The 27706-nt window shown below is 41.6% G+C and overlaps 1 protein-coding gene across 4 annotated transcripts in view; it reads left to right on the top strand.

Moving 5' to 3' along the window:
* The first annotated feature begins 1746 nt into the window (after positions 1-1746).
* Positions 1747-27706, top strand: part of AGK (acylglycerol kinase) — a 35647-nt gene continuing 9687 nt past the window's right edge. Inside the window, exons 1-12 of one of the 4 annotated variants that reach the window (XM_064420895.1) lie at positions 1747-1806; positions 1929-2127; positions 9984-10023; positions 13805-13884; positions 15175-15250; positions 16541-16633; positions 17540-17572; positions 19501-19595; positions 21631-21700; positions 22473-22552; positions 24599-24656; positions 26974-27118. In XM_064420895.1, coding sequence (XP_064276965.1) covers positions 2027-2127; positions 9984-10023; positions 13805-13884; positions 15175-15250; positions 16541-16633; positions 17540-17572; positions 19501-19595; positions 21631-21700; positions 22473-22552; positions 24599-24656; positions 26974-27118 — 871 coding nt within the window. In that variant the 5' untranslated portion in view covers positions 1747-1806; positions 1929-2026. Of the gene's footprint in view, positions 2128-2213; positions 2446-9983; positions 10024-13804; positions 13885-15174; positions 15251-16540; positions 16634-17539; positions 17573-19500; positions 19596-21630; positions 21701-22472; positions 22553-24598; positions 24657-26973; positions 27119-27706 lie in introns of those variants that run through there. The other 3 variants (XM_064420893.1, XM_064420896.1, XM_064420897.1) reach the window with 3 other exon arrangements.

Genomic DNA, 27706 nt, shown 5'->3' on the forward strand with positions numbered 1-27706 from the left:
CCATGGGCGAAGGTGCATTATGTCTTTGAAATGGGTCTTAATGTCCCTTCTGATGTTTTGCAGCAGGTTTGATGCAGAGCCCAGGCAGATTGGGTCCTGAAACAGAGAAGGGTCTGCACAAGCTTGAGCTTCAGAACTTTGGGGTAAAATGACAGGTTCAAGGGGGCACATGTTGCAGGAGGTTTGGGAAGACTGGACCTTCCTAGTACCTCAGCCAGTGGGGAAAGGAAGATGGCAACATGTGGCTGGGAGTTCAAGATAAAAGGAGGCTGTGCCCTCCAAAACCATGAGACAGAAAACCCGCAGCTGTGCCCTGCTGGACTCTCTCCCTGTATTCCAATAAAGTTGCAGGACTCTTCTGTCTTCTTTTGGACATAAGCTTCTGGCGTTTGTGGATTTTCCTGACACAAGTTTAACTGAAATCCAAGAAGATTACATGTACTGGCTTCCCTTGATCAACTGGGTGGGTTACCTTGTGAAAAATAGTTATAGAGAATACTAGCTACAGCCTCATGCTAGGAGAGGCTACCACACTAGTGTGTCCTAAAGCTTTTTTTCTGTGATGAGGTAAGATCTTGCCCCTTGTTTGTTTCCTCCTACCCCTGGCAGAATCCTCATGCGTGGATTCTTGTGATGGTTGCATGGCATCCTTGTGATATTGATGTTTTCTATGCATGACTGGAGGCATTTCTCCAGGTTCTTACAGTCATCCTGATGGTTAGGATTAAACAGCAAGCCCCCCTTACCTCCTGGACAACACTTCTTCTAACTGTGTGTTATGAATATTTTCGGGTGTTTGTTTGTTTGTTTGTGATTATGTTTTACTTGTGTGAAAAATGCCAATCACTTGTTTTTAAAATTTTAAGTATTTAATTGTAATAAAATGGTTATAAAAATAGTAATATAATTAGAAGTAATAAAAATTTGAAAAATTGAGATTAGGACAATATGAGACAATAAAAACAAAGAGTTACGGACAGTCCAGGTACCTCTTTCTGGGCAAAATAAGCCCGAAAAAGGACACCTGTTAACAGAGTATTAACCCTTAAAAACAATCACCTGTTGCATACTCATACACTTCATACATGATGCATAAATTCTATTCAAACACAGGATTCTGTCTGGTCATTGTCAACTTCGTCCTCTTAATCCTAATGGCATGTTCAGGGCTGAGCGAGGCAGGAAGAAGTTAGTTACTTCTGATAAGGGAGCAATAAATTCTTTTTCTCTGAAAGACTTAGGTGTCCTGTGGCTGCTATCTCGGTGCGAGTCCTCTTTTAAAAAAGGTGTCTTACACAGCATAGTTTCTATTTTAACATTATGTTATAATCTAAAACTATATTTAACACACTACTTAAGAAAATTAATACAGCATAACATTCTAACATAAGACATATACTATTCATTTTAATATTTGGGAAAATCCAATAATGAAATACACATTTTCCACACTTGTGAGTTCTGTTTTGATTTTCTTTGAGTTTGTTGTTGTTGTATTTTGGGTTTGGTGGTTTTGGCAGGTTTGGGGTTTTCTTGGGGGTTTTTATGTTTTTTAGGGGTTTTGTTGTTGGGGTTTTTTTGTTTGGTTTGGTTGGGTTGGGTTTTTTTGTTGTTTTGGGGGGGGTTGGGTTTTTTTTTTTTTTTTTTTTGTTGTTTGTTTTGGGTTTTTTGGGGTTTCAGTGTGGGCGGGGGCAGCCCCCTGGATATTTTTATTGACGTGGCAAACAGACCCATTCGCTTGTGACCCCCGCGCCGCTCCATCTCCGCCTGCCCGCGCTCCCGGCAGCCAAGAGCCCAAGGCAACAGGTCCGCTCGGGGGCTGGAGCAAGGCAGCGAGCGCCGGGACTCCGGGAAGAGTGAAAACTCTTCTCTTTTCCTTGTGATTCGCGGGGGTTTTGTTTGATTGTTTGTTTGTTTGTTTCCGTGAGGTGCGGCCGGCTGCGTGCGCGGAACGCCGGGGCCGCGGGCGCCGTTTCCAGCCGAGCCGGGCCGGGCACGGCAGCGGCCCCCGGCGCGGCGGGGCACGATGGCGAAGGTGCTGGCGGCCCTCAGGAACCACTGGAAGAAATCCACGTTCGGAGCCTGCCTGCTGGGCTGGGGCGGACACTGGCTCTATGGCAAGCACTGGTAATGCCGGCTGGGGCCGGGCCGGGCCGGAACGGGCGGGGAGGCGGGAGGGAGAGATGGAGGAAGGGGGAGCGCCTGAAATGGGGGTCGCCTCTCGGAGGGCCCCGGCAGCCGGGGGATGGATCTCCCTCATGCCTCAGCAGCTGGGGGCGTGGGAGGCTCAGTGCCTGCTCTGCCTTCCCACGCCGGCCGTGTTGTAGGGCTGGGGCGGCTTCAGGCGGGAGGTTTGAACAGAGGCGATGTCTGGCTGGCATGGGCAGTGTTGGGGCCTCTTGGAGAGGAGAAGGTTTTCTGACTCGTACCTTCAACAAGAATGTGGTGAGCCACGCGTGTGCCTTCAGCTTGCTTGCTTTGAGCCTGCTTTATAAGGGTGACTGGAAGCGGGGCTGCAGGGTGTGCTGAGGGGGCTCATCCCAGCGTGGCGGCCCCGTGCCTGGGGCCTTTCCCGCCTCCTGTTTGCTGCGGCCGGAGCCCCTGTCTCTTCCCGAGACCTGGCACCGCAGCTGTGTGCTGTCCAGTCTCTTCCCGAGACCTGGCACCGCAGTTGTGTGCTGTCCAGTCTCTTCCCGAGACCTGGCACCGCAGTTGTGTGCTGTCCCTGCCCCATGCGGGCTTTGCTGCTGTCGCCCACCCAGCTGGGAAGAAGCCTGGCAGCTGCTCCTCCCGTAAGTTATACCTGGTGGTGTCATTGCCACTGCTTACCTGTGGAGTAAATGTCCCTTACAGCAAGTAAAATCGTCATTTGTGTTTCTAAAGAACCTGAGTTCATCTTTTAATCCTTCTCCTTCAGGATTGTGGGTAATGCATTTTGCTGAAAAGCAGGTGTAGCCAAATTATTTTTAAAAGGTGTTTCTTTTGGTTCTGCTGCTTATTGACACTGTCTTAATGATTTTTAATTGTTTACTCAGGTTTTTAACAATGCTTTTTTCTGCTTACATTGCAACCCTGCCAAAGCCTCGGTGGAAAAGTTAGGAAAATGAATCTGTTTATGTTGTTTTTATACTCTCTTCACATCCTTTTACCTGGGGACTTTGGCATTAAATCAACCTTTGTTTTGCATGGTACATCTGCTTTAATTGCTTGCTTCTTACCTGAAGCACTGAGGCTCAGTGTCCCCTTTGTTGTGTCAGGGAGTTTTTGTGCCCGTGTGCTGTTGGTTTCAGATTTACACTCTTTTCTTGTGTGGGAGCGGTGAAATTGTGTTTGGATCACAGAGAATGTGGGGTGTGCCACAGGTGATGTAGTGGGGAATAAGGAGGAAAATCTGAAAGGCAGAACACCAAAAAGGGAATCTCTGGTATCTGAATTTCGGTGTGTGGAGGTTGTTAGCCCCAAGTGTGTAGGCATGGTGCTTTAACCCAGATGATGTACTGGGGGCAGAAAATTTTACATATCCCATTCTCCAATCTCCCTATTGTCTGTAAAGGAAAATACAGCATTTCCTTAAGAGGAAATGCAAGAAAAGAAGTCCTGTGATGACAGACAGCTCAGTGAGGCTTTGATGCAGGCCATAGCTACTGCTTTCAGAATTTCAAACACTGTTTGTAAACACTGACAACTGTTCAGCAGTTCCTGGGCCATTCCCTACAGAGAGTTGTTTTATCCAGGTTAGAGAAAAACAAGGAACAAGAGCCTGATGACAAAAGTGTAAAGAAGAGTTCAAAGGTGGTCTCAACAGCCCGTTGTGATATTCTGTGAACGGTGAGGACCTTACCTTGTGGTAGGTGGACACCAGGGAGTAGGCCAGGATGCTTCTCTGCAGCTTGTGGGGATGGCTTTTGGTGTGGTTTTGTACATTCCCTGTTCCCAGTTTCTGTGGCTATGTCCCAGTTGTGCTGGGGATCAGGGAGGTGCCTTTTGCCCCATGAACAGATGGCCACAGACAGCTCTGGGAGAGGTTAATGAAGGACCTGTAGGGGCTGGGTTGGCCCTGAGGCTTGTTGTTATCCACATCAGAGGCTCGATTGCTGTGCATGAGCCATACCTGACTAGACTGATACTTGCCCTTTGGGAACACATTTAAAGTGCAGTGAGGTCTTGTGCTTTGGTTTCTGGCATCACAAGTTCCTGATGAAGGGCCTTGCTTCAGCACAGCATTGGCTCAGATTGGCCTCTGACTTCCTGGAAGTAGCTGAGATGTTGGTCATTTATTTGCAGCCGAAGAAAATTTTTGTTTGCCATCCTGCATCCCTCTTTCCGTCCTTGTGGGTTTTCTAAAATACTTATCTTGCAAGGAGAAGGTAATTTGCTTTTTTGACTTCTCAAGGTTCTTTCTTCTTTTGGATGCAGCAGCCATGATGCCTGCATTAAGTGGAGCTATTGTAAATAACAATCTGTCCTGCAGATAAATGGCAGCTCTTCTGTAGTCAGTCTCTCCAAGCTCACAGAAGAGCTCTGAAGTACTTCCTGAAGACTTTGGAGGACGCTGTATGGACAAGAAGAATGTTACCTTTTCCAGGCTCATTCCCAGTGCCTCTTCTCTGCCTGGAAATGGACGTGGGAGTCCCCCTTGCACACCCTGAAGAGTGTGCTATGGAGCCTGGTGCGGGTGCCCTTGTGCTCCCTAGGGTGTAAAGGGAAGAGGGGCACTGGAGTGTGATGGATCATCTTTGAGTTGGTCTAAAGGTTGTGGATGGCAATAACTGTAAAGGTTGAGGAGCTGCTTAGTCCTGGTACTTTCTTCCTGCAGCATTTCTTTTCTGGATCAGTGTATGAGCCTTTCAGTTCAGGAGGTGTTTGTTCAAATACTCACTGACGTAAAAGTAAGGAGTTTTGGACAAGCAGGAAGAATTAAAGTAGGAAGCCTTGTGCTTTTTCCCCTTCTGCCATGAGTTATTCAGCCCTTCTGAGCATGTGATAGTGCAGAAGGTACCTCTTCACAGGGCTGTCAGTCAGGAGGTGGCAAAGGTTTTTCATGTATCTAATAATAGGAGTTATGTCTGATTGAACTACTGTTCACTAGAACCCCATTGCCGTTCTTGCAAAGCCATTATGCATCTTAAAATTCCTTTTGTTCTCATAAAATAATACGCTTTAAAGATCCACTGTCTTGCATTTAGGATAGCAAATACTCAGTGTTAAGTCTCAAATAACTCAGTGTTGCTACATGTGAGGTTGTCTGGATTGCATGAATTTATATATTAGGCTCATTTTAATCTGTAGCATATCATGTTGTAGGTACAAGGAACACTTTATTTAATATCCTAGATCAAAGCTTGCACGGTATGCAGATTGTCAGCTATCTCCTCATACACAGTAACATACTTCTACTTAACACACACGTGAGGGTGATCACAAATAAGGATTGTTCTTTACCATTTGATTGTTCTAAGATTTTCATCAAGTTTGGAATCCCTTCTCAACTTTATGTCCTGGGTCACCTTTCCTGAACTGAGCTGCAGCTGTTCTTTGTATCCCCAGGGGGTGCAGTGAGTTACCAGGTCTGTCAAATCAGCAGAAATGAAGTCCCAGCATGATGAACATCAGCTGAACTGATTGTCAGATTTGACCAGACTGTTGCAGTGATCATCACCATGTCAGGATGGAGACCCTAGATATTTCTACTGAGGCAGTGGACTCATCACATACTTAGTTTTACTCTGTATATGTTAAAGTATTGACATTCTCAGTAGAAAGTGCTGGCAAAGCACCTGAGCCTTTGACTGCCTGCCAGTAATCCTGAGTGGTGCTGTTATCTACAATTTGAATGTTAGTCTCTGTGTGTTTGCCAGCTGATAACTCACTTTGTCACCTTTCTGCATATACTTCCTGAGTAGCTGACTTTATTTCATTCAAACTTTGTCAAAAAAACAGAGTATAAATTCTGAGTCTTAGGTAAAGCTGATGAAACCTAAGATTTGTCTTTCATGCCCTTCCAAGGCCAAGATGGAAGTAAATTCTAATGCCCAGTAAAGAGGATTCTGTGCTCTTGCTGTATTAGAAGCAGCCAAAAAAGCTCTCTGCTAAGATAAAATCTTTTTCAGGAGTTCTAATACAGCTCCTGAGGGCTGATCTGTGTGCACAGCTTTGGTCAAGTTTCTCCTCACTAAACTGTTTGAAGGTGCAGGCACAAAACTTTAAAGTTTTTAGACTTCTTCATATTTGAGTATATTTAATAGTCTTAGATTTAATGCTGATAACCCATTTTGGAATGAGATCCTGAGCTTCTTTTTACATTTGTAGTGTGATCACTTTTAGAGGAGTTGCTTTGGTTGGATCTAAGACAGACCCTTGCTGCAGCTGAGAGCCTCAGACAGCTTCAGTTCAACTTCGTTGTCGTCTCCTTGTTGCATTCATTGCTTTCCTGAGTGACTTTGATCATGGGAGCTGTCCTTCCATCTTGGCTTCTGCTGGCTCTTGGGCACAGAACTCAGCCTCATCTTGAGGAGCATCCATATTAAATTGTGTGGATCTTGTGCTTATGTGTGAGAGTGTTAATGCCCTATTCCAGCTGAAAACGTTCAGGACTGGAGCACTGGCCAGCTGTCCTGCCCTAGGGGTGTTGCAGAGAAATCAGAGCAGCCCTGTCCAGGCAGGTCATATGGATGTTGTCTTCTCAGAGCCTTGTGTGCTGGCAGCCTGGCACGGCTGGGGAGTGGGGAGCTCTGCCCAGTCCCTCTTGAGTCCCTTCTGTGTTGGTTCCATCCTTTGGTGTGAGTGTGCTCTGGTCTCCACAGAGTCTGTGCTGCTGTGGCTGCTGGCCTTGAGGCTGTGCTGGGAATGTTCTCTGTGGGTTCAGCCTAGGACAGCCTCTTTCTTCCATACCCTGCTGCCACTGTTTGTTCTTCTCCGTTTCCCAATTTTTTACTGCTTAAGCAAGTTGGCCCAGCTGTGAGCTATGTGATGCATAATTCTCACAGCAGGAAGGCAGCCCTGAGTTTGCCAGCAGATGCAACACTGCTTGTCTGTTTGGCTTTAAGGCCGAATGGTGTAGATAAGGCCTTAGGGGAAACATGAAGTAAAAATTGATTTTTAGTTTGCTGTGGATATGGTGCAAGTCAGAAGAAATCTCTTTGTATTCTTTAAGGCAGTGGAGCAATTTCCCTCTGCCTCTACCTGCTCTTGTTTGAGGATTGTTGAAAAAGCTTTGTTGCTCCCTAATAGTAAACAATAAAATACCAAAAAAAATCAACAAAATCTTATGTTTGTTACTAAAGTCTCATCTTTTCTGGGAGCTGGTGAGCAGTCATATTTCAAGATTAAATACATACTGAGGCAGAAGACTTTAAGAAGTTACCTTTTAGCTAGTTTTCACTTTTTTTTTCTAGCTCTATTTAGTGATTGTTATGACCTGCAGAGGACTTGCAGGGCCAGTTGGGGTAGTTTAGGTGAGCCATGTGAGGTGAGTAAATGCCACAGCTGGATGAAGGAGGTGGACTGCTGTTCTTACAAATGCATCCCTGTGAGTGCACCTGTACTGTTTTTTGTGGAATTTGAATGTAAATGTTGACATAATACTTTAAGGAAATGAAAAAATTCCTATTACCTGGCATCTTTAAACCAAATCTGGGACATCCTTGACAAACTCAGATGACTTTGAAATGTCCCAGTTGCATCAAGTGGAAGTCCTATGAGTATGGCTGGGATGATATGGAATTCTGGGTGCTGTGCTGCTGGAGAAGTGAGACAAATCACCTGGAAATTGCTGGATGGTGAATGAGTCTTCTAGTCTCAGAATCTAAACATTTCCTTTGACACTAAAATGGTAAGTGTTAAAATAGGCTTCTTCTGTCTCTTTAAGTGCTTCAATGCAGGAGAAAATCAGCATAAATGTTGACATCTAAACTGTCAAGCTTAATTTTTATGGGTAAAAATCACTGAGGTGAATCCTTGACAGTTGTTTTGAGGATCTTTGAGGTTGAGAAAGAGAGCACAGTATTTTCAGCTTGTATTTGGGAAATGTTGCTGGACTTCATTTTAAAGACAATTAACACTGCAGCATAAAGCTGGGGGCACCAGGAAAGCAGCCTGGCTGACAGTGTGACAGAGCTTGACTTCTGAACAAAATAGCATCAATGTCAAGTAAACAGATAACGTGGGTTTGGCTGGGATTTGTTCAGAAGGTTAGGACAGGAATTCTCAAAGACATCCACTGTGCAGCTATCCTTTGATAGTGAGGGCTCCTTGATATCCCATAATATTTCAGCTTTATGTATTGAAATCACAATTATTTTCTATTTGCTTTGGCCACACGTAGTCACAGAGGGAGGTGAAAATGTCCCTGTGTGAGGGCTCATGCCCTCAGTGGCACAGTGTGGGCTCAGCCTGTCACGCTGTCTTGATTGAGCTGGAATTAGCTGTGACACTGCTGTTGCACAGCCTGGAACGCCAGCCTTTGCAGAGTTATTTTAACTGGTGCATTTCCATCATGTCAGTGCAATCAAACCCAAGGCTGTTGCTCCTCTAAGTGATATTGCAGGTGCTTAATACAAATTATCTACTCCTTTGGTTTTAAGGAGCAAATATGACAGCATGCCTCTGAGGAATTCTTTTGCAGACATTCCTGTTACTTGTTAACCTGATGAGGTATTATTCACATATTTTCTTTTTCCATGCTTGAACTCTTCCTTTGTCTTTTTATTATTGCCAGGCATAAATCTGGCTTTTATGGTGTAGTTATTTTTGCAGAACCCAATTTTATATCTCACCTGAAGTCACCCTACTTCTCGTTTCATGGCACTGCAGCATCTCTTGGTGATGCCAAAAAGAGCAGCTTATATAATTCCAGTGACAGATAACCAGTGAAAACAAATTACCACTGTAAACCAATGGAATTAGATAGATGGCAGTTGGGTTTGGCCTTACCTTGCCTTCTTTTCTGCCATTTCCATGGCAGGGTTTGGCCTGACGAGCCACACTTTGGGGCAGAAGTGTGCTGTTCTCCTAGCCACCTGTTTTTGTCTGGTTGGCCTTTAATCCTTTTGGTTGGTACAGTGTTTGTTTTGGTATGCTGACTGTAAGTGGGGTTTTTTTGTATGTGATAGTTTGAGACAAAAATACATGGTCTTGCCAGGTGTTAGGCAGAGACAAGCTGGAGGATGGAGAGTGTTGGTATCTGGAGGACAGGCAAGACTCTGGGCACAGCAGAACAGTACTTGCCATTTTGTGTGTAAGGGGAAATATGGCATTTTTGGGGCTGGGGAAGGAATAGACTTTCATTCCTCAGTAGCTGTGTCTCCAGTGCTTGCTGTCTGTATACCCTTGCCAGTGACAAGTCAGAAATGTATTTCTGAACAGACCATCTGTGACATATCTAACACTGAGCATCTCTCTTTTGTTTTTACCCTTCACTTAATGAGATGAATGTTTTTCACCTTTCTGAGTTACTGCTTTGGGCCATGCTCAGACCTGGGTGAGTGGGAGGTGCTGCATTAAAGTGTGTTTGGCTTGCAGACTGATGGAGAGTTCACAGTTGTAAGGCACAAAGACTTAAGTCCTCTTTAGAACCCTTCTACACTGCCATAGTGGTAAGTACCTTTAGTGTAAACACCAGGCAGCAAGAACATTGCAAAAACCCAAACCTGAGCTCTGGAGTGCAGTTATGTAGCAATTTAATAAATAAATCACAGTTATGCAGTGTGCCAGAGCTTCCATAATCTCAGCACACTTGCCATCCTGGTCTTTGTTTTCTACTTTACTTTTCTGTAGAAAGAATGCTTGTGTGCACATGCAGGAAAAAAAGAATGCATGTGTGCATCAGTGGGGGTGTTTTATCCTTAAAATGTTTTGGGGTTTTTTTCTGTTCCAGTGTTGTCAAAGTGTGTGTAAAAAGGGTATGCACCTGTATTTTAAAAATGAGCAAATTGTTTTAAACTTACACAACGTAATGTCCCTCTCTTTTCTGTCTTACCTGATAGTGATAACCTGCTACGAAGAGCTGCATGCCAAGAAGCCGAGGTAATACTGTTTAAAGTAATAAAATTAGATTAAAATCTGCCTCTTATCTTGGTTATGCAGGGCTCCTGAGATTTTCCCAATGGGCCATTTGTGCGTGCCAAGCCTTCTAATGATGCCATCATCTGTGTTCTTCCCCTTGATGCCCAGGGGAGGATGGGGGTACTGCCCCCTGCGTGTCCTGGCTGCTGCTGCAGGAGGAGCAGCCTTATCCTTGATCTTAATCACTGCTGGAGCTCCCCAGACCTCCATTGCTGCACGTGCAATTGCTCTGTGCCTGTAAACTTCTAACAGGAAGATGATTTGTGGATAAGAGTGAAATCCCAGCCCCACCAGGAGGGGTGTGTGCTGTACAGAAGCAGCACAAAGCACTTTGTGTCAATGCTCAGCTGCAGAGACCCTGCTCTTGTCTGTGTGACCCTGAGTGACTTTATCAGGGATGCAGCTGTGATGACTGACTGACTCAGCTCTTTGGGGACCCATCTCCTAGAAACTTAATGGGGACAGCCTAGTTGCTGATCAGTGACAAGAAGGCCTCTGTTCAGGGGGCACAGTTACTCTCAGGGTGCTGACTGTTGCATTTCTTAGTTTGTGGCCTGCATGGGCAAACAGCAGTCAACAAACTCCCATACTGCAATATTCCAATAAAGAAATCTTGTCCTTAATAAGCAGTCTTCTGGATGTGTAAGTGCTGCTGCCCATGGATGACATCACTTCTGTAGGATTTTAAGAGTTTTTACCTCCCACAAATAAAGTTTATTCTAAACCTGCTTCTTCATGATAGATCTTTGACATTTTGCAGGGTGTAACACTGCTCCTATCATTGCTACGCACTGGGGCCTGAGTAGAATGGTGAAAATTGTTTTTCTCAATAAGGAAGTGTTGTGCACCTGAATTATCCCAATTTTAGCCTGTGTGCTGTTGAAAGATTTTCACAGCAACTTGTATTGTGTAATGGATCTTCATGCCAGAATAGATGTAAGGGTACTCACTGCTCATGAAAAAACAAGGAAAATCTTTCCTCGAAATACTGCTTTCATAAACCATACTAGTACTTTCAGAGTCTTTATGTTTTCAATATTCATTTTTACTACATAATAACAAAGTGATAGAAGTTTTTTATATCACAAAAAATAGCCATTAATACCTCAGTATTTGAAGCATGCTGACCAAATTAAAGCAATTCTTTAAAAGGAGCTGATGAAGTGATTTTTGTGTATTGTCAAAAAGGTATGAGTGCTAAGGAAAAGACTGGTACCAGCAGATAGTTCAGTTGTGGAAGTCCTGAATTTCCCATTTCTTAAATCCAGTTATTAAGTGACAGGTTCTATTCCATTATGGCTTATTCTTACAAATGAAAATACAAAAGCACTGTCAATAAAGCTTCCTGCAATTTTAGCAGTTAAAGCCTGAGAAAATGTCCTGCAGAAGACTCCTGCATTAGAAAGGAATGAACCAGAAAGCCTAGTAATCAATTCTTGCTGTAATTTCCTTTCTCACTGACGCGTCATTGCCAAATAGTGCTTGAAAACACACAGCAGTACTGCATTAAGGCATTGTCTGGTATGTTCTTCAGAATAACAACAATCTAAAATTGTTTGAAAAATGCTACTTGCTTTCATAGTGCTGTATATAAGTATTGGGAAAAAAAATAGAGACAAACTCACCAAAGAAAAAGTTTAGTTTGAATTAACTGTGTGTGAAGTTCTTACCATTTTTAAATTGGATTTTTAGGTTTTTATGCCTGTTACATTATCAAATTGATGAGGGAGGTGCCTTCCTGGGAGAGAATCCATGACAGCAGTGTTTCATGCAAAGGTTCTGCTATGTGTGTCTAAATTTAAATACCAGTTTATGATGACAGCCTTGGTGTGGCAAATGATTATGGAAAGATTCTGTAATAAAGAACCCATTTATCATATTTTTAACATTTTACACCTCTGTCTCTGGGATAAGTCAGTGTCAGCTGACTCGGTCTTCCTTGGCAGATCAGTCTTGCTGATTGACCTTGTTCCTGAACTCTGGGCACGTGTAAAGAGGTGCTGTTTAGCTGGCAAACAATTCACTCAAGGATAGTTTTCTGTAAAAGAATGTAGTTTCTTTGCTAATATTCATAAAAGACTATAAAAGCTTTGTATAAAGCAATTTTCAAAGTTGTAGAATAGTGGTTGTCATTTTAGAAGTCCAGAAATATAATACCTGGAAGTGTGCATATGACCAGAAAGTGAAAAAGGTACTGGCTTACCTAAATTATCCCTATATATATATATATATATATATGTATATATTAATAACCATTTTTATGGTATGACTATAAGTTATCTTTACTTATGTTCTGCTCTGAAAGACTTCTAGAATATTGCATTTTTTTTTTTTATTTCCTGTCTTACAAATCAGCATTTGCTTTAGAAATGCCCCTGTATGTAACATAAATGTCTAAGTATATTACATAACGAAGCAATTATGTCATTACTAATCTTTATGAGCCTTGTTGGGTTGTTTAGAGCCTTGCTAGATTGTTTGGAGCATGCAAATACATCATATTGTGCCCCCTAAGCAAATAATTAGTTGTTTCTAACAGCTGTAACATGCTAGAGGGCCCCTATTCCCCAATTCCCACCCAACAATTGCAGTATAATAAGTTGGTCTGTTTTCCAGCTGATCTTTGAGTAAAGCTTAAGAGCTATTGATTTGTTTCACTTTCTTTGAAGATTTCTCTCAGCACTTTTCTCATGCTTTTTCTTTCCTGAAGAAGAAATCTGGATGTTTTAAGCAGCACAGCCAGCTGTATCCTTCTTTAAATTGAGGTTTCCTGAGCAAAGTTTGCAAGTGGAATTACTAATAAGTTTAAATACCTAACAGCCACTAAAATGTAGTGGTCTTTGTGTACACTGTCACCTCCTTCAATATAAAAATTCCTGCTAGCGGGTTAACTTCCAAGGGAAAGGGGGAAAAAAGCCAGGAACAGTTGACTGGGCCATGTTCAGCACAGTAGTCTTTGGTTCCTACTCTTTGTGGGGCTTCTGGATGGTATTGTATTTCTTGTGTTCAAATCCAGTTGGATTTGGTGTGTTAGTCAGGCTGCCTTTAAGTGACCTTCTAGAAACTTACAGAGCAGGATGTAACGTGTGGAAGTTTTGTATTTCCTGGCCTGTTCTGAACAGCTTTGGAAGTAGGTCCAAAGTGCAAGAGGCTTTGTGGAGAAACTCTCAAAAAATTTAAAATTGAGACACTTTTTCAGAATTGGATTAAAAGTTGAAGAGGAATTTAATGATTTTTATAGAGAGAGATTAGTTTAAAAAAAGTAAAAGAAACAGTGGACTTGCTTATAGGTCAAGGCAGATTGTCTTATAATTATCTTTCCTAAGATAATACTAAAATGAGTAGAAGAGATAGAGGAATTAAGTTCAGAAGTTGAAAAGAATGCAGAAAGAAGGTGGCAGGCAGGTGTATCAGGATTACATAAGAAAAGAAAATCCAGTAACCTTGGAGTCAAGGAGAGCTCCCTGGATTTCTGCCCATTACAGAAAACCAGAGGTTGACAAAAACGAAATGGTGGTGGAATTGTAAAAATGAACTAAAGAGTACTTATGACAGTGATGGGAGCTGCTGCTAAGAATGCAGGCCTTTGAATAAGAGACCTGTACAATGGCTGAAGATGGAAGTCATTTGAATGTCATGAGGCTGGAAAGCCCCTTGACATTTGTAGAGATGCATTATTTTGAACTGTTTTAACAGTGTGCTTAAAAGATAAACTGAGCCCTGCTCTTTTTCTCTTACTTAGGCTTTTGGCAACCAGCTGATGCCTGCCACTATGCCATTGAAGAAAGCAACAGTCTTCCTCAACCCAGCAGCTTGCAAAGGGTAAAATTCCCCCTTCCTAGCACTCTCATTTGAGGCACTCTTTCTGCATTTTTGCTCTGCTGTCCACTATAAAAGCTAGCCAAATTTTTGAGCTCATTTTTGCCTCCCTCTGATGCCAAGCTGGTGCTATGTAACTATGCCAAACTTTATTTCACCAAAAATATTGGGATGAGAAATAGAATTAGTTTCTTGAGGTGGAAGAATGATTTCTAAACATATTTTTCTTCCATTTTTTTCTTTAATCCTGTATTTTGCCTTTGTCATTCCTTCATATGTAGAATTCTTTTGTATTCCGTCCAAACTTTTGCATGTGATATATTTCCATCCTCAAAAACTATAGAAGTAAGAGATGACCTTGATTGCTTCAAGACTTGAAGTTGGCAAGAAGTGATCTTACTTCTGTGGGAGCCTGCCCTTGAAAGGGATGTGCCCACAAACTGAGAGGCTAAATATGGACTTGGAGCAAGACTCCTGGAAGAGGTCGGCAGCTATTTATGCATCCTCATTAGCAGAAAAACCATAATGTTGGATGTGATGTGTGTCTGTTTCTGCTGATCAAATAAGCTTTGGAATAGTTGCATTTTGTGAAGGGGCAGGGAGTTTGTTACTACCAGTATGAGGGGAATATTGTAGCTGACATGAAAGTCCTTGGACTCACATGCTTTTGTGAGCCTGGAAAATGCATGGAATTAACCAAGTCTCATGTTTCAACTTGTAAACAATTTATAGTTAATGATATAATTTTTGATATATATTTTGTTATTTGATATAATTTAATGATATATATTGTGTTATGCAATGACATGCACAAAAATATCAGTCCTACAACAAAAAAAGGTCAGAATTTTGCTTCTAACCTTATTTAATAATATCTAGTAATAAATAATTGGGATTTTAAAAATACTTCTTAAAGCCTACATGGGCCTTCCTTATGGTCCTAAAGGCTAGTGCTTCGTAAGTCATTCATTTTCTAATAAATTTCTTTCTGGAGATCTTAATTTGTTTTAATGGTTTTTTTAAATTATTTTTGGCAAAAGTTAGATAGCATCTTGTGCACTTATTAAAGCTGCAACAAAACCCTGACATCTGAGATATGAGACTAGAAACCTAATGCATTTCAACTACGTGAAATCTCATCTTTCCTGACTGTCAGGTTGAGTGACTCATTGTGGAGATTGAATGCTTGGTTTTAAGTAGATTTCTTATTGCTATTCATTTGTTTCTTTCCTTTTTAATTTTTTTTTTTCAGCCACAGGCGTCATTAAACAGTTTTTACTCTGTTATTTCTAGCAAAGCTGGGAACCTTTTTGAAAAGAATGCTGCACCAATCTTGCACTTGTCTGGCTTGGATGTAACTGTGGTTAAGGTAAGAACTGATAGGTCCTGTTACTGTAGAAATATTGACTCTCTTCTTTCTGCTCTTGAAGAATTGAAATTCAAATCTGTATGCATTTGAAATTCTCAGTTGTCCTGTAGATGTCTTATATAAAGAAATAAATACTGAGATATTAGGCTGATACCTAATCTTTTTAATTCACAGTTGGTTTTCAAACAGTGTAGTGAGATTTTAATTTTCAGCTAAGGCAGTACATGTGCCTGTTTGTCTGTCTAAAGCAGCCCTTCTGTAATTCATGTTTGAGAAAAAACTCTCTAAATATTTGAGTTCTGGCTAGTGGTGCGTGCCCATCGCTGTTGAATTTGTCATTTCTGCCTGAACTTGAAGAATTGAAAAGTGAGGAATTTTGACATGCAGTTGAACCATTCAGATTAATTAAAAATAACCTTTTATCTTTACACTGAAATTATTTCTGTGTCTCTCCAAATAATTCAACATTCCCACCATGAAAGCAGAACATTGAGCTCCAAATGGTGTGAATTAACAACAGGTTTCCTTTAGAAAGAGAAGAACAAGGAAACATTGAAGGAATTCTGATCTTTCTGCAGGTTTTTTGAGGCTGTAATATGTGGATTGCTTAATAGTCAGTGTGTCTTAACAGCAAAGTATTCTGATGTGCATCTTTCTGTCTTGGAATCTTTTCCACAAGGTTTAGTATTAAAATGCTATTTTTATTAATCCCTTTCTCTGATGATTGAATATACCTAGTGGCACCCTAAGAGAAGAAATCATTTTGCAAGACTTAAAACTGATGCTTGGTAGTGTTAGACCCGACAAGTTGCCAAAACAGGGCTGGGCCAGGAAGTGAGATGGCTCTGTAAAAGACATGAATTTTATAGAAAAAAGTTTTAATGGCAGTGGCCTTTTGTGTAGTTGATGCTGTCTTTCAGGAGATGCACTTGAGCACTTTGGCTGTTAAAGATAGTGGGGGTTTTTCTGCAAGTGATTGGGTTCTGGATTTGTTTCAATGTAATATTAACTGGAAATTAGATGGTTGCTGTGATATTCTAGATCTGTTGAATAAGATTTGCTCTGATATTTCATTTAACTTCTGTGTGTGTGTTTACTTGCACATATTATATTATGCATCAAACTGGTTTTATAAGTTGAAAAAAACCTCTGAATGTAAGTAATATACAGTACTGTGTGCCTATATAAAAATAACTATAAACCAGATAGATAGATGATTCTTTTTTCTATGAAAGAGATATACTAAAAATAGTCATTTCAGTGCTCATGTTTGGATCTCTTTTTCTTCAGACTGATTATGAGGGACAAGCAAAAAAGCTTCTGGAATTAATGGAAAACACGGATCTGATCATTATTGCAGGAGGAGATGGCACAGTCCAAGAGGTACTGCAGGGGCCTGGTTTCTTGAGATTCATAGTTAGGCCAAGGGCAAGAAGATTGAGTCTGTGCAATGTAGCAGCATCATAACAGCAGTTCCTAGAGATCTGTCCAGTTTATTATCTGTGTTTTCAGTAAATGTTCTATTATTCTGGGGACAGAACACTGTGCTTGTTGGTATTAGTGTTAAGACATGATGGGAGTGGGAGCAAAAAGATTGTGTGACATAGCTGTCTTCCAGAACTTCATTCTAGAATGAGCAAACTCTTTGGAGGGACATGATTCTGACTTTTTCTTTCTGTGTGATGTGGTTGTAGTGGTTTGGTTTTCAAAGTTCCTTCCTTTCTATAAACTCCCCAAGAGGAATTAATATTTTGCTTAGTGGGAATCAGATAATTTAAAAATTACGTGGGAATGATAACAAAGCGTGGAACGTATTTAATAAATGCCTATTGTCAAGATGATTAATGACAGAAGCAGAACTGGAGGATACTGTCTTTTTTCAAGACTGTATTTTATTCAAGCAGTTCCTGATTTCTAACTGCATAAGACAATGGCTAAATGGATGTAATGACCTTAGGAGAAAGAGATCAGAATACATCTGTAGATTCATTCTGGCCTTTTGTTAATTGCACTGACCAGTGCTGGTTTTGCATTATGCAGAGCATCATTCAGTGTTAAAACATTTACACTGGCATTGGTTGTGGTACCAGCATGTACTCAGGCACACTCATAAACCTGCTGTTTCCAACATGTTTGCAGGCTGAACATTCCTCCTTTCCCATGTAAACAACTGTAGCACCTTCCATAAAAGAGTATCTGCTCCTTAAATCTTCTCAAAGATTAAACATGGTTAAGAATGTCATAGGTTCTTACTGTAACTTTAAACAGAGCATATCCCATGTTTTTCAGGTCATAACTGGACTTCTCCGTAGAGCAGATGAGGTGAGAAGGTGTCATTTTAATTTTTTTTTTTTATTTCTTGGAGTGTCTTGTGCATCCACTGTGATCTCTTGGCCTCAGCTGTCTCCAGCAAATACTTTGCTTACTACTCTGGAGCCAGCTTTCTGTGCCACAGTCCAGCTGGGCTACTGTCCTGCAATGCTGCCTGCTGTTCTTGGTTCCCTTTCTGAGGGAGTGCAGTGACTCCCAAGCCATGGCTTTGGGAAGTTTCCAGCGTCAGAGCAGGGATTGTGGAGAAACCAAATGCTCAATTTTCTAAGACCCATGGACCAGCTGTGTATGCCACTTTGTTTGGCAGAAGCATTGGGCAAAAATACATGTTTTTGTTGTATTTGTACAGGCTTGAAACTGAATTCAGTTATGGTCACTCTCCTACTGCTTTGGGATTGCTTTGCTGTTTCTTCAAGCAGCGCATACCTACCTATGCAGATGGCTGCACTAAGCAAATTTTAACCTCTCAAGGTGGATCACTCTGAAGGGAAATGAGATAGATTTTTCTTTTTAAAGTGGGAGGACACTGTTATTGAAGAAAGGAGGGAATCATTGTTCCCAAAATCTTCTCGCAGGAGCTGGCAAAACCTCTATTAAATGATCCAGACAAGATTATGATGATACCCTTGGCAGCTAGAATTGTATCTGTTTAGGCATTTGCTTTGTCTGAATGTGACGAGGGGGAGTTGCAACCAAGTCAGTATTTTTAAAGGAAGGCTAGTTATATAAATTCTGATACATCATTGTTTTAAATCTAATGTTATTATAGTTGGATCCTGAGACTTTTATAATCTGATGATAGTGGAAGCAAAGTTTAGAGGCTTTACTGGCTAATTTATTTTTTTGGCTTCTTCTCTCGATGTGGCTTGGATCATTTTGCAGTAGTGTGGGGAATTCTGCATCCAGCACAATTGTGGGTGGAATACTGCATTGTAGTATTGCCACTGTGTCACTTCATGTCTTTGGCCAAGGAGTTCTTGTCCTTCATGTCTCTCTGTCCTAGGAGTAGAGATCTGCCCTCGAGCTCCCTCTTTCTGTGCCCTGCTTCCCTTTTCTCCGGGGGGTGTCACACCACTGTTGCCTGCATAAGAGCCTGTGCAAGGTATTCCAGAAGCCCTGTTCGCAGCAGCCAGGGGAGCAGAGCTTCACTGCAGGAGCTGCAGACTGCAGCTGCACACTGCAAAGCAGTGCTGAAGAAAATGAGAGCAGAGTTTTTGAGAGTGTTAGCACTCACAGGTGACACAGACACAGCAGGGGAGAGGGAAATTCCTGGGTGGCTGTGGATTGGCTGTGTCCTGGTGCTACTGGCAGCATCCCCCAGGAGGGGCGTGGTGCTTTGGAGTATGGGGTAGTTTACTCTGGTTTGCTGACAGACTTCAAAAAGCAAGGTTTGAGATGAGGTACAGGGTAGTAACTTGCTCCTTCAACAAGCCCTTTTGCTGAACAGCTGTACAGAAAAATAATATGGTCAGTGACTTCCAAAAATTAGACCTTCTGCTGCTTCATTATTTGGATGGCAGAGGAATCAATTAATTTCTTTTCCTTAAGTGAGAAAATCTCTTTGCTGTGAAAAGTTACTCTGTCAAAGGGGGATTTCTGCAGTGGTAAATTGGTAAACAGGGATTCAGAGCCTGTGATGCCACCATCAGTATTAAGGAAGATGGCAGATTGCTGACAGAATCCATGCATTAGTTGGGATGTGGCTGCCAAAATGGATGTAACAATGCTCTTAATGATTACAGAGAGCTCCTTTGTACCCACTTGGCAGTGATGGCTTCACAGATTTGGGTGCCATGTTCTGAGTCATTGTGTGAGGAAGTGCCTGGTGCTCAGTGCCAAAGGGGTGATGCCAGACACAGCTGTGATCTCCACACAGGAAGCTTCATGCAAATGTTAATTTACTCTCCTTATGTGTCCAGGCTGCCTTCAGTAAGATTCCTATAGGATTCATACCCCTTGGAAAAACTTGCACTCTGAGCCACACGCTGTACCCTGAGAGCACGAATCAAGTCCAGTAAGTATGACGTGTTTCTGAAACATGGTTGGTTGTTTTCAAGAAGCAGTGCTTCTTGGTAGCTTGATGCTTTTCTTTTTCTTCTATATTACATAGAAGTTGGCAGTCTCTGGGCAGAGCCTGATGATTCTCTGGACTTACCTGAGTTAATGACTTCCAAAAACTGACTAAAAATTAAGAGAAGGAAATGTATGTATTATTCGAAATCATTTGCTGTGACTAATTTCTCTGTGATCGTGTGATGCTCAGAGTTTAAAAAGAAAAAGGGATTAAAAGGATCAGCCTCTTAGGAATAGCTGAAAGGGTACGACAAGGATATAGCAAGGATGTGACAAAATAAGCCAAAAATAAGTCCTCTTTCTGACCCTTATCCAGTCTAAGAACTCTAGAAACCAGTCCGCATATAGCCTGGTTAGGACCTGCCAAGTAAGGCATACAACAATATGGGAAAGGTTGGATCACATTACTGACTTTTGCAGGGCAGGACTCACTTTTCCCTGTGGTGGGACTGATGCTGGCAGTAATCCAACAACCCAATTCTTCAGCATTTTCAATATGATCCAGTCGGTGGTATCTGTTGCCTGCAGTTCAGTTCGCTGCAGGATTGTTTTCTCCACTTATAAGGGGAACAGGGGGTCAATCTTTCTTTTCCCCACACTTCATTTCTTTTCAATTTTCCCCCTTCTTCTCCTGTCATAATAATAAATATATTTCTTCTTGATCCTGAAATCTTTTCACTCTCGCTCTCCCAGTAATTCATTAACGTTGTTCTTTGTGGAACCCTTGCTGGTATCCATCATACGTAAAACCCACTAGTCAACTGGCATAACATCCTTCCTTAAAGCTACCAGAGTGCTTTGAAGCTCAGAAAGGTGGACAAGGCTGTAATCAGCAGCTAAGATTAAAATAATAATTTATGTTTGGGTTCTGAAGAAGCTGTTTGAAATGGATGATTTTCTTGTGCCAAGGTAATGAACTGTGCAGGTGGGACTGCAGCACACTGGAGAAGTTGAAGATAATTTGGTCAATAGGCTGCTTAACAACCCGCACCAGTGACAGAACCTGAGTCAAGAAGGGCAGAAGTGATATTTTTCAAAGAAATATTTGGGCTTTGGTTCCTTCAGCACTCTCTTAGGAGTGTAGGAACTGTAAAGGTCTTAGAGAAAGGTAAGAGCTGGGAGAGAAGATGAGCTGTGGGAAGAAGAGCTTCCTTATCTGTCTCAGTATTGTAATCCTGATGAAACCAAGGGCAGTTTCTCCCACTGATTCACATGAATATTGGGCTGGATATAAAAACTGCGTTTTTTCCTTGTCCAGCTGAGACACTGGAAATGTATGCAATGTGGAAACTAAATATTACCCAACTTTGAAAACAAAGAAAGGGTTTCAATCAAGTATATGCTTCAAGGTTTGAACATAGGCTATTTAGTGGACTCAGACGCTTTGGTTACAAAATCTTTACAGCTTGAGCTGACAAAAGTGCCCTGGCTGCTGTCCACAACTTAATGGAGACCTAAACAATATGGGCACTGCTGATAGGTGGATTTACGCTGATTAAAAACTTCAAAATAAATTAGCACATACTAATGCAGCTCAATCTCAGACATGTGAGTTGAGACCAGTCATGCTTTCTCATTCTCTCCCAGGCTGTAATACTTGCTACCACTAAAATAGTATCATGATTTGGGTCCTTTGTATGTTAAGTATCTGAAACAATAGGTAACACAGTTGACCTCTGATCTCCTAGATTAGCTCAAAAAGGAGGAATATCTCAAAAGCTTAGGCTGGTAATTTCCTTTCACTGTTTTCTGTATTTTGCTGTTTGTTAGGTTTTGTCATGTGTTGCAACCACACGTTTTGCTTTCTGATTTTGGTTAAGTGCAACATGTTTCCCTGTGGTTTTTACTTTTGCTGAAAAAAAACCCTACCTGGACTCATAGTGGAATTTGCTGGAAAAAAAAGTAATTTTAAAGCTTACTCATTTCCTTCCTTCCTGTTTGTTTTCCTTTGCTTTTTTTTCCTATTTGTTTTGCAGGCATATTACTAATGCTACATTGGCCATTTTGAAAGGAGAGACAGTTCCACTTGATGTCTTGCAGATCAAGGTGAACGCATCTACTTATTTGGAAACCAACATTCCTAAAACTTTCCTATTCTGATATTTTTATGTTTACATGAACTGGTTTTCCTCTGTTTTGCTGTTACGCATTTTAGATTATGATATCAACAGTTCTGCTGGCAGTCATTTCTCCACCATGTGCTATGGCATCAGACAATTTAAACAGAAAACACTAGAATGCCTCAGCATTGCTTTTCTTTGAGACTCAAAGAGTATTGATGAATACAAAAGTTACCAGTGGTATTCCTGTAGCAATGGTGAGAGATACCAGTAGCTGTCTGCTGATTTGATGCATTCCTGTGGATTGTGAAGTTAATAGCTTTCTTTGACAAATGGAAAGATACAAAATGGGAAAACCTTTGACTATGCCTCGTATGGTTTCTGAATATTATTTTTCTGTTCAGTTGTAGAATGGATGTTTCTGCAGCAAGAGTGTTGTACTGCTGTGCAGAGCTTGCTTTTGGCTAACAGTCAAATCCACAAAATGAAATGGCCATTGCTGGGTGTGCAGTCAAACTCAGGCTACCTGTTCAAAACTTCACCTCTTATATTCCTCCCTGGAGCAGATGGACTGTACAGTGCTTAAATTGTGCTAAGCTTTATTGCTGTTAGCTCTTTGTCATACCACTTCTGTTAAATTTCTGTGTAGAAGTTTAACAGAAGTTTTTATGTAACAATGCTATTTTTCCAACTTCAGAAAATAAAGTTGGAAAAAAGGTAAGAGAAGGCAGTTTTGCAGTATTTCTTTTTCTTTACAGGGAGAAAAAGAGCAGCCTGTGTTTGCAGTATCTGGTTTAAGATGGGGATCTTACAGAGATGCAGGAGTTAAAGTTAGCAAGTAAGAAAATACTATTTTTGGAAACTGTACCGTTTTTAGTATCTGTTGCCTAAAAAGATACACTCCCCTCTCTCAAGTAAGTCTTTTTCTGAATATAGCCATCTGTAAGGCAGAGGCACCCACTCTTGCTAGATCTTGCATTACACACATAGGAGTGTAAGATGTATCAGAATTCTTGTGATTTGAAATAAATATTTGGTGCTGACCTGTTGTTTTAAGTATTTGCTTTCTTCTTGCATTGTGGTATCTGCTTCTGGAACTTTATTCAGATTGTAACAGGGAAAATCTCTCCCTTGAGTAAAGTCTAAGTAAAGTAATTGGCCATTGTTTTTTGTCATCTGCCAATGAAAAGCTGTGTGTGTACTCTGAAACTGAATTCCAGCAAGGGACATCAGATGCAGTAGAAATGCCTTCAGGTTCCTGCCAGAAATTGCATGGACTGTGCTATCTGATGACTGTTCTCTGAATGCTAAACTCATAATTATTGGGCTTTCTCCAAGTGGACACTTAACATGTCAGTGTCTGTGTATCAAATGACAGGCATTATCTGCTGAAGGAGCAGCAGTGCCAAAGCAACTGACTCCCCAAACTCTTATGGAGGAAATGCAGCTGTAAGGAAATACCATGTGCTTTGTGAATGAGCTGTCTTTGTCAGGAAGAAAGCGGTAGCAGACCTCTGGAGTTTGTCTGGCAAATGTTTGAGTAGGTTTAAGAGGCAATGGGGGAGATGGAGTAAATGGTCATGTTGTTTGTCCCTGGGAGGCCAGGGACATTCTTAAGTGGGCTGTGTAGGTGCTGACTTGGCTGTGCTGCAGGCTCTCCTGCTAATTGCAGCCCCCAGTTCAAAGAAATGCACTTCTCTCTGCGCTCCTACTGGGCTTCCCGCCCATGCCCTGGTTTTCTCCTGGTGTCAGCCTTCACATCTTTCCCTGCAGCACTTCCCTTTTGTAAGAGTCCTTTGGGCTCAGTGCTAGAGGCACGACAGCACCTTTGATACATGAGGCACACGAACATCATCAAGCCTTGCTTCCTTCCATAAGTGTTTTTGAATGCAGAGAATCACATCCAGCTTGGAAAGCACTTCAGCAACAAATGAACAGGTGCTCAGAGTCTACTTGGAACAAAATCCTTGTGTGTTTGTCCTGTTTTTATACTTTCCCACTTCATCCACTTTTGCTGCCCGTGAGAGATGGGTTATTGGACTAAAGACATTTGTTGTGTTCCAGTGCAGCTGATCTTAAACTGAAAATAACTCAAAAGGAGTTAAGCCATAAGACACAGTTCCAGAAGTGTGTCTGACTATCCCTCTACTAAGGACTGTGCTGCTGGAGACCTGGTGCTGTCTTATGTTACTATTTTACAGACCATTTCGTGGCTTGAGGGGAGTAGGGGCACATTTGCGTGCCTTAATGGTTAATGAGATCCTTACATCTGTAGTACTCTTGAGCTAATGCTGTTCAATGTGCTTTGTTGACCCTCTTTGGTGAAAGACACTGATCAAAATGTGTGCCAAGCCTGTATAAATACAGTCACATCTTTAGATTCTATACAGTGCTGTGTGGCTGGCAGGATTTTTATTTTGTAAAACTCTGATTTCGATATGAGAATCCTTTGGCACTAATGAATGTTTGCTGGTTCTTTTGTCACTGAAGCGTTTGGTTTTTTGTTTGTTTCCTCCAACCTTTGGAAATATGCTGTATTGCATATTGTGGAGATGCACACCACCAGCTGTTAGACCACAGACCTTTGAATCATCCTCAGATGTCTCATAAAACAAAGTAAAATTCTGATAGTGAGATGTCCTGCTGCTCGTAGTGAAGATTAGACACTGCATTTTGGTGATGTGTAACTCAAGATAGGGATGTCACTGCTAGGCTGCTGGTGATGTGTAGAAACTATCTTACAGTATCAAAAAGCTAAAGGTTGTCAGGGAGCACTAACTCAGTGGCAAACAAGTCTCTGTGCTCTGATTTCATGCAAAGTTTCTTCCTTTCCCAGTATGGACCCCTGGATATCTCAGGAGTTCTGTTTCTGTTCTTTTTCCAGGTACTGGTACCTTGGGCCTCTGAAAACCAAAGCAGCTCATTTTTTCAGTACATTTAAGGTAAACATTAATTGTAGGGAAAATATTTTTGTTTCAGAAATGAACAGGCTGACTTTGCTTTGTATAATTTGTCTGCGAGCTTTTGTGAAGGGTTCTGGTAACAATAAAAAATGGGACTAAAACTCAACTTGTTAGAAAGCCTACCAATTGATAGATTTACTTCTGAAGAGAGGAAGGCAAAGAGAAATACTTCTAAAATTTTTTTTCATTTTTTTCTGCAAGATCACCAGGGGAAGCCAGTAACCCCCTGTGAAACTGGTGAGCAGCAGTGGTGAAGTGCTAAAGAGCTCAGCCACATTTTCTCAACACTCTTTGTAATAACATTTCACTCTGATTTATTCATCTGGCAGAAGGGTCTATAATTAGACTGCTCATGCACATTGATAATCAGGCTTCCTTGTGTAGTAAAATGAACATGAAGATGAATAGCTTTTATCTTGCCTGTTGCCTAAAATTGATCCTGGAAAGATGAAAATTTGACCTGCATTAAAGGTAAGGCATTTTCATTCACGTGGTTTTACTTTTCTCTCAACATATAAGGAACCTCCTGAAAGGCAGTGAAAATGCCCAGGAGCTGGTACAGTAGATCAAATAGTGCAGTCTTGCCATGCTGTCTGTGACAATGACAATGTTTCCTTTATAGACAGCTCGTGTAAGGGGGATTTAATAGTAATGTATCCAGAAGAGTTGAGATGGGTTTCTCCCCCCCGCCCCCCCATCCATAGAAAATGTGAGGTTATGCTTCTGAGTTCTGGCATTCTAAGTAGAAACCTTTTCTTTTCTGTCCACTTCCTTTCTCACTTCCTTTGAGTCCTGAGGCTCAGCTGGGGGTGGTGATAGTGGATTTCTCTAGTGAGCTATTAATTGCACATTAAAAAGATCTGTTTAACCTGCTGAAGGTTAAAGAGAAGTGCCCACTTCTTCAGCCATTTAGATAGAAAACTTTCTACCTGATCTCACCTAATTGTGATGTTCACGTTGCTTTATGTGACCCTTATGTTATCATTTTGTTAGTTTCTACAAGAACTGTCTCCAGCCTGTTGAGTTTAATCTCTTCCTGGCTTGTGTTTGCTGCTCCACACTTCGTATTTTCTGGTTTTACTGGGGGTGTCTCTTGAAAGAGGATGACCTGTAGCTGAAAAAAAGTGTAATTGGAAATATCACCTCTGATATTGGTAGGGGCATTGTTATGAGTGTTATCATCTCTTCTAGAATACACAGTCTTAAATTATCTGAGCACTGCTGCTTTTCCATTTAATCATTAATATTTATTGTTTGTGTACTGCCCTACTGATACAACCTCTGTTTGTCCTGCTTATTGTGTAAGTATTAGAGTGGAGTCTTTCCTTGCTCTCAGAGGTGTGAGGTGAATTAGTTTAACAACCTGTGCTATATGATCCAAAACGACTTCTGTAGTTTTGTACATAGAAAAATAATTGTACTGAGTTCATGTGAGCTCTTGGCTGTGTTGTTTTAGTATATAAATTTAAAAACCAATTGAATTATTCCCTCCCATAAGTCCTACGTTTGGAGCATTTCTGAAATAATTTTCAAAACATTGACAGGAAATAAACTTTGTCAGCATCTGGAGATATTTCAAAAGCTAAGGTTCTTCTGTAGCCCTGGTACTGGAATCTGAAATAACACCAAGAATAATGTGTTAGTGCTTTACTTTTTATTTATTTTTTTAATGCTTTATAAAGCTCATGTGACTTGCCTTAAGAGCTGTTCTGTTGGTGTTTAGAAGCACCTGACTATCAGGTCAGGTCTGGATTGTTTGAGTTGCTCGAGAACAAAGGCCTGTCAGGTTGTAGTGCCCCTTGGCTGCACACAGCACTGTAGGCTTTGTCTGTTTGCACTGGATCCTGCTGAGCAGTTGCTCTTTGAGGTTGCCTTTTTGCCATGCAGACACCAACTGTGCTTTCAGACATTACTGTTGACCTGGCTGGTTTGGATTGTTCTTTCCAGCCAGAAGCAGCTGTGTCACCCTGCCACACATCAGCAACAAAGGAAACATCCCTTCACCCTCTGTTCATAGAGGGGAAAATGCCCTCACTTCTGCGTAGGGAAGGATTAGATTAGTGGATTTGGGAACTGTGGGTAATCTTTTTGAAACTGCAGAAATGTCATCTCACCAATGAACCTGGAGACTGGAGAGCCATAAAGTAGGCTGAGGCAGTGAGGGGGGTCTGAGTAGCTCTGCAGGGCTACATGTAAGAACACAATAAATAGGCTACAGGACTAAACAGAATAAACAGGCAATGCCCTAAACAAAATGCCTTTCATGTTCTGTCTTTTCTTTCCATGTAAATCCAAGGAGTGGCCTCAGAAACATCAAGCTGCTCTCATGTACCTGGGTCCAACTGAGAGACCTCCAGAAGAGCCAGAGGAGAAACCATCCAGACCTCCTTTGTATGTGAGGCTTTACAGACGGCTTCGATCATACTGGTCATCTCCAAAAGGTGGGCTGGATGTGTTCTGGCATAAACTCACATGCAGGCTCTACTCCTCTAACAGGTCTGGGGGTGTGCTGTGTGGAGGGCATGTCTAGTTCACTGCTCTCTTTTCTGTTACTATTTTGGGGTGGTTTTTTTGTTTCCTTTTTAAATTTATTTAAACTGTGATTTTTGTCAAGACGCTTGTAGTGGCGTCTGTCAGAAATGGAACAGAGTAGTCCTGCCAGTGTTTGTGGTCTCAAACAAATACTCACTTGTAGAGAACCCAGGGTGTTCCCTGGACTCATAGTTGCCTTTGCAGTGGAGGTATCCATTGAGGATACTTGGCACTTCTGAGTGAACTTCTTGAAATCATCTTCCAGCAGAATGGCTTCTCAGCTGGGCAGAGAGGAGCAGCCCATGTTTTTCCAGGGTGGGGAGAGTTGCTGACACAGTGCAACAAATGTGACTTTAAATACAATTTGGACCAGGCCTAAATTTCTCTTAATATGTTAAATTCTTTCTGTACCATAAACTTTGTGTTCTCTGAGCCCCTCTTGGGTTGGGCTGTTGTCTGGGTAGTGCACATGGCAGGCTGCAGGAGGAAGGAGAGCG

The sequence above is a fragment of the Passer domesticus genome, chromosome 5 (genome assembly GCF_036417665.1).
Source record: "Passer domesticus isolate bPasDom1 chromosome 5, bPasDom1.hap1, whole genome shotgun sequence".
NCBI lineage: Eukaryota > Metazoa > Chordata > Aves > Passeriformes > Passeridae > Passer > Passer domesticus.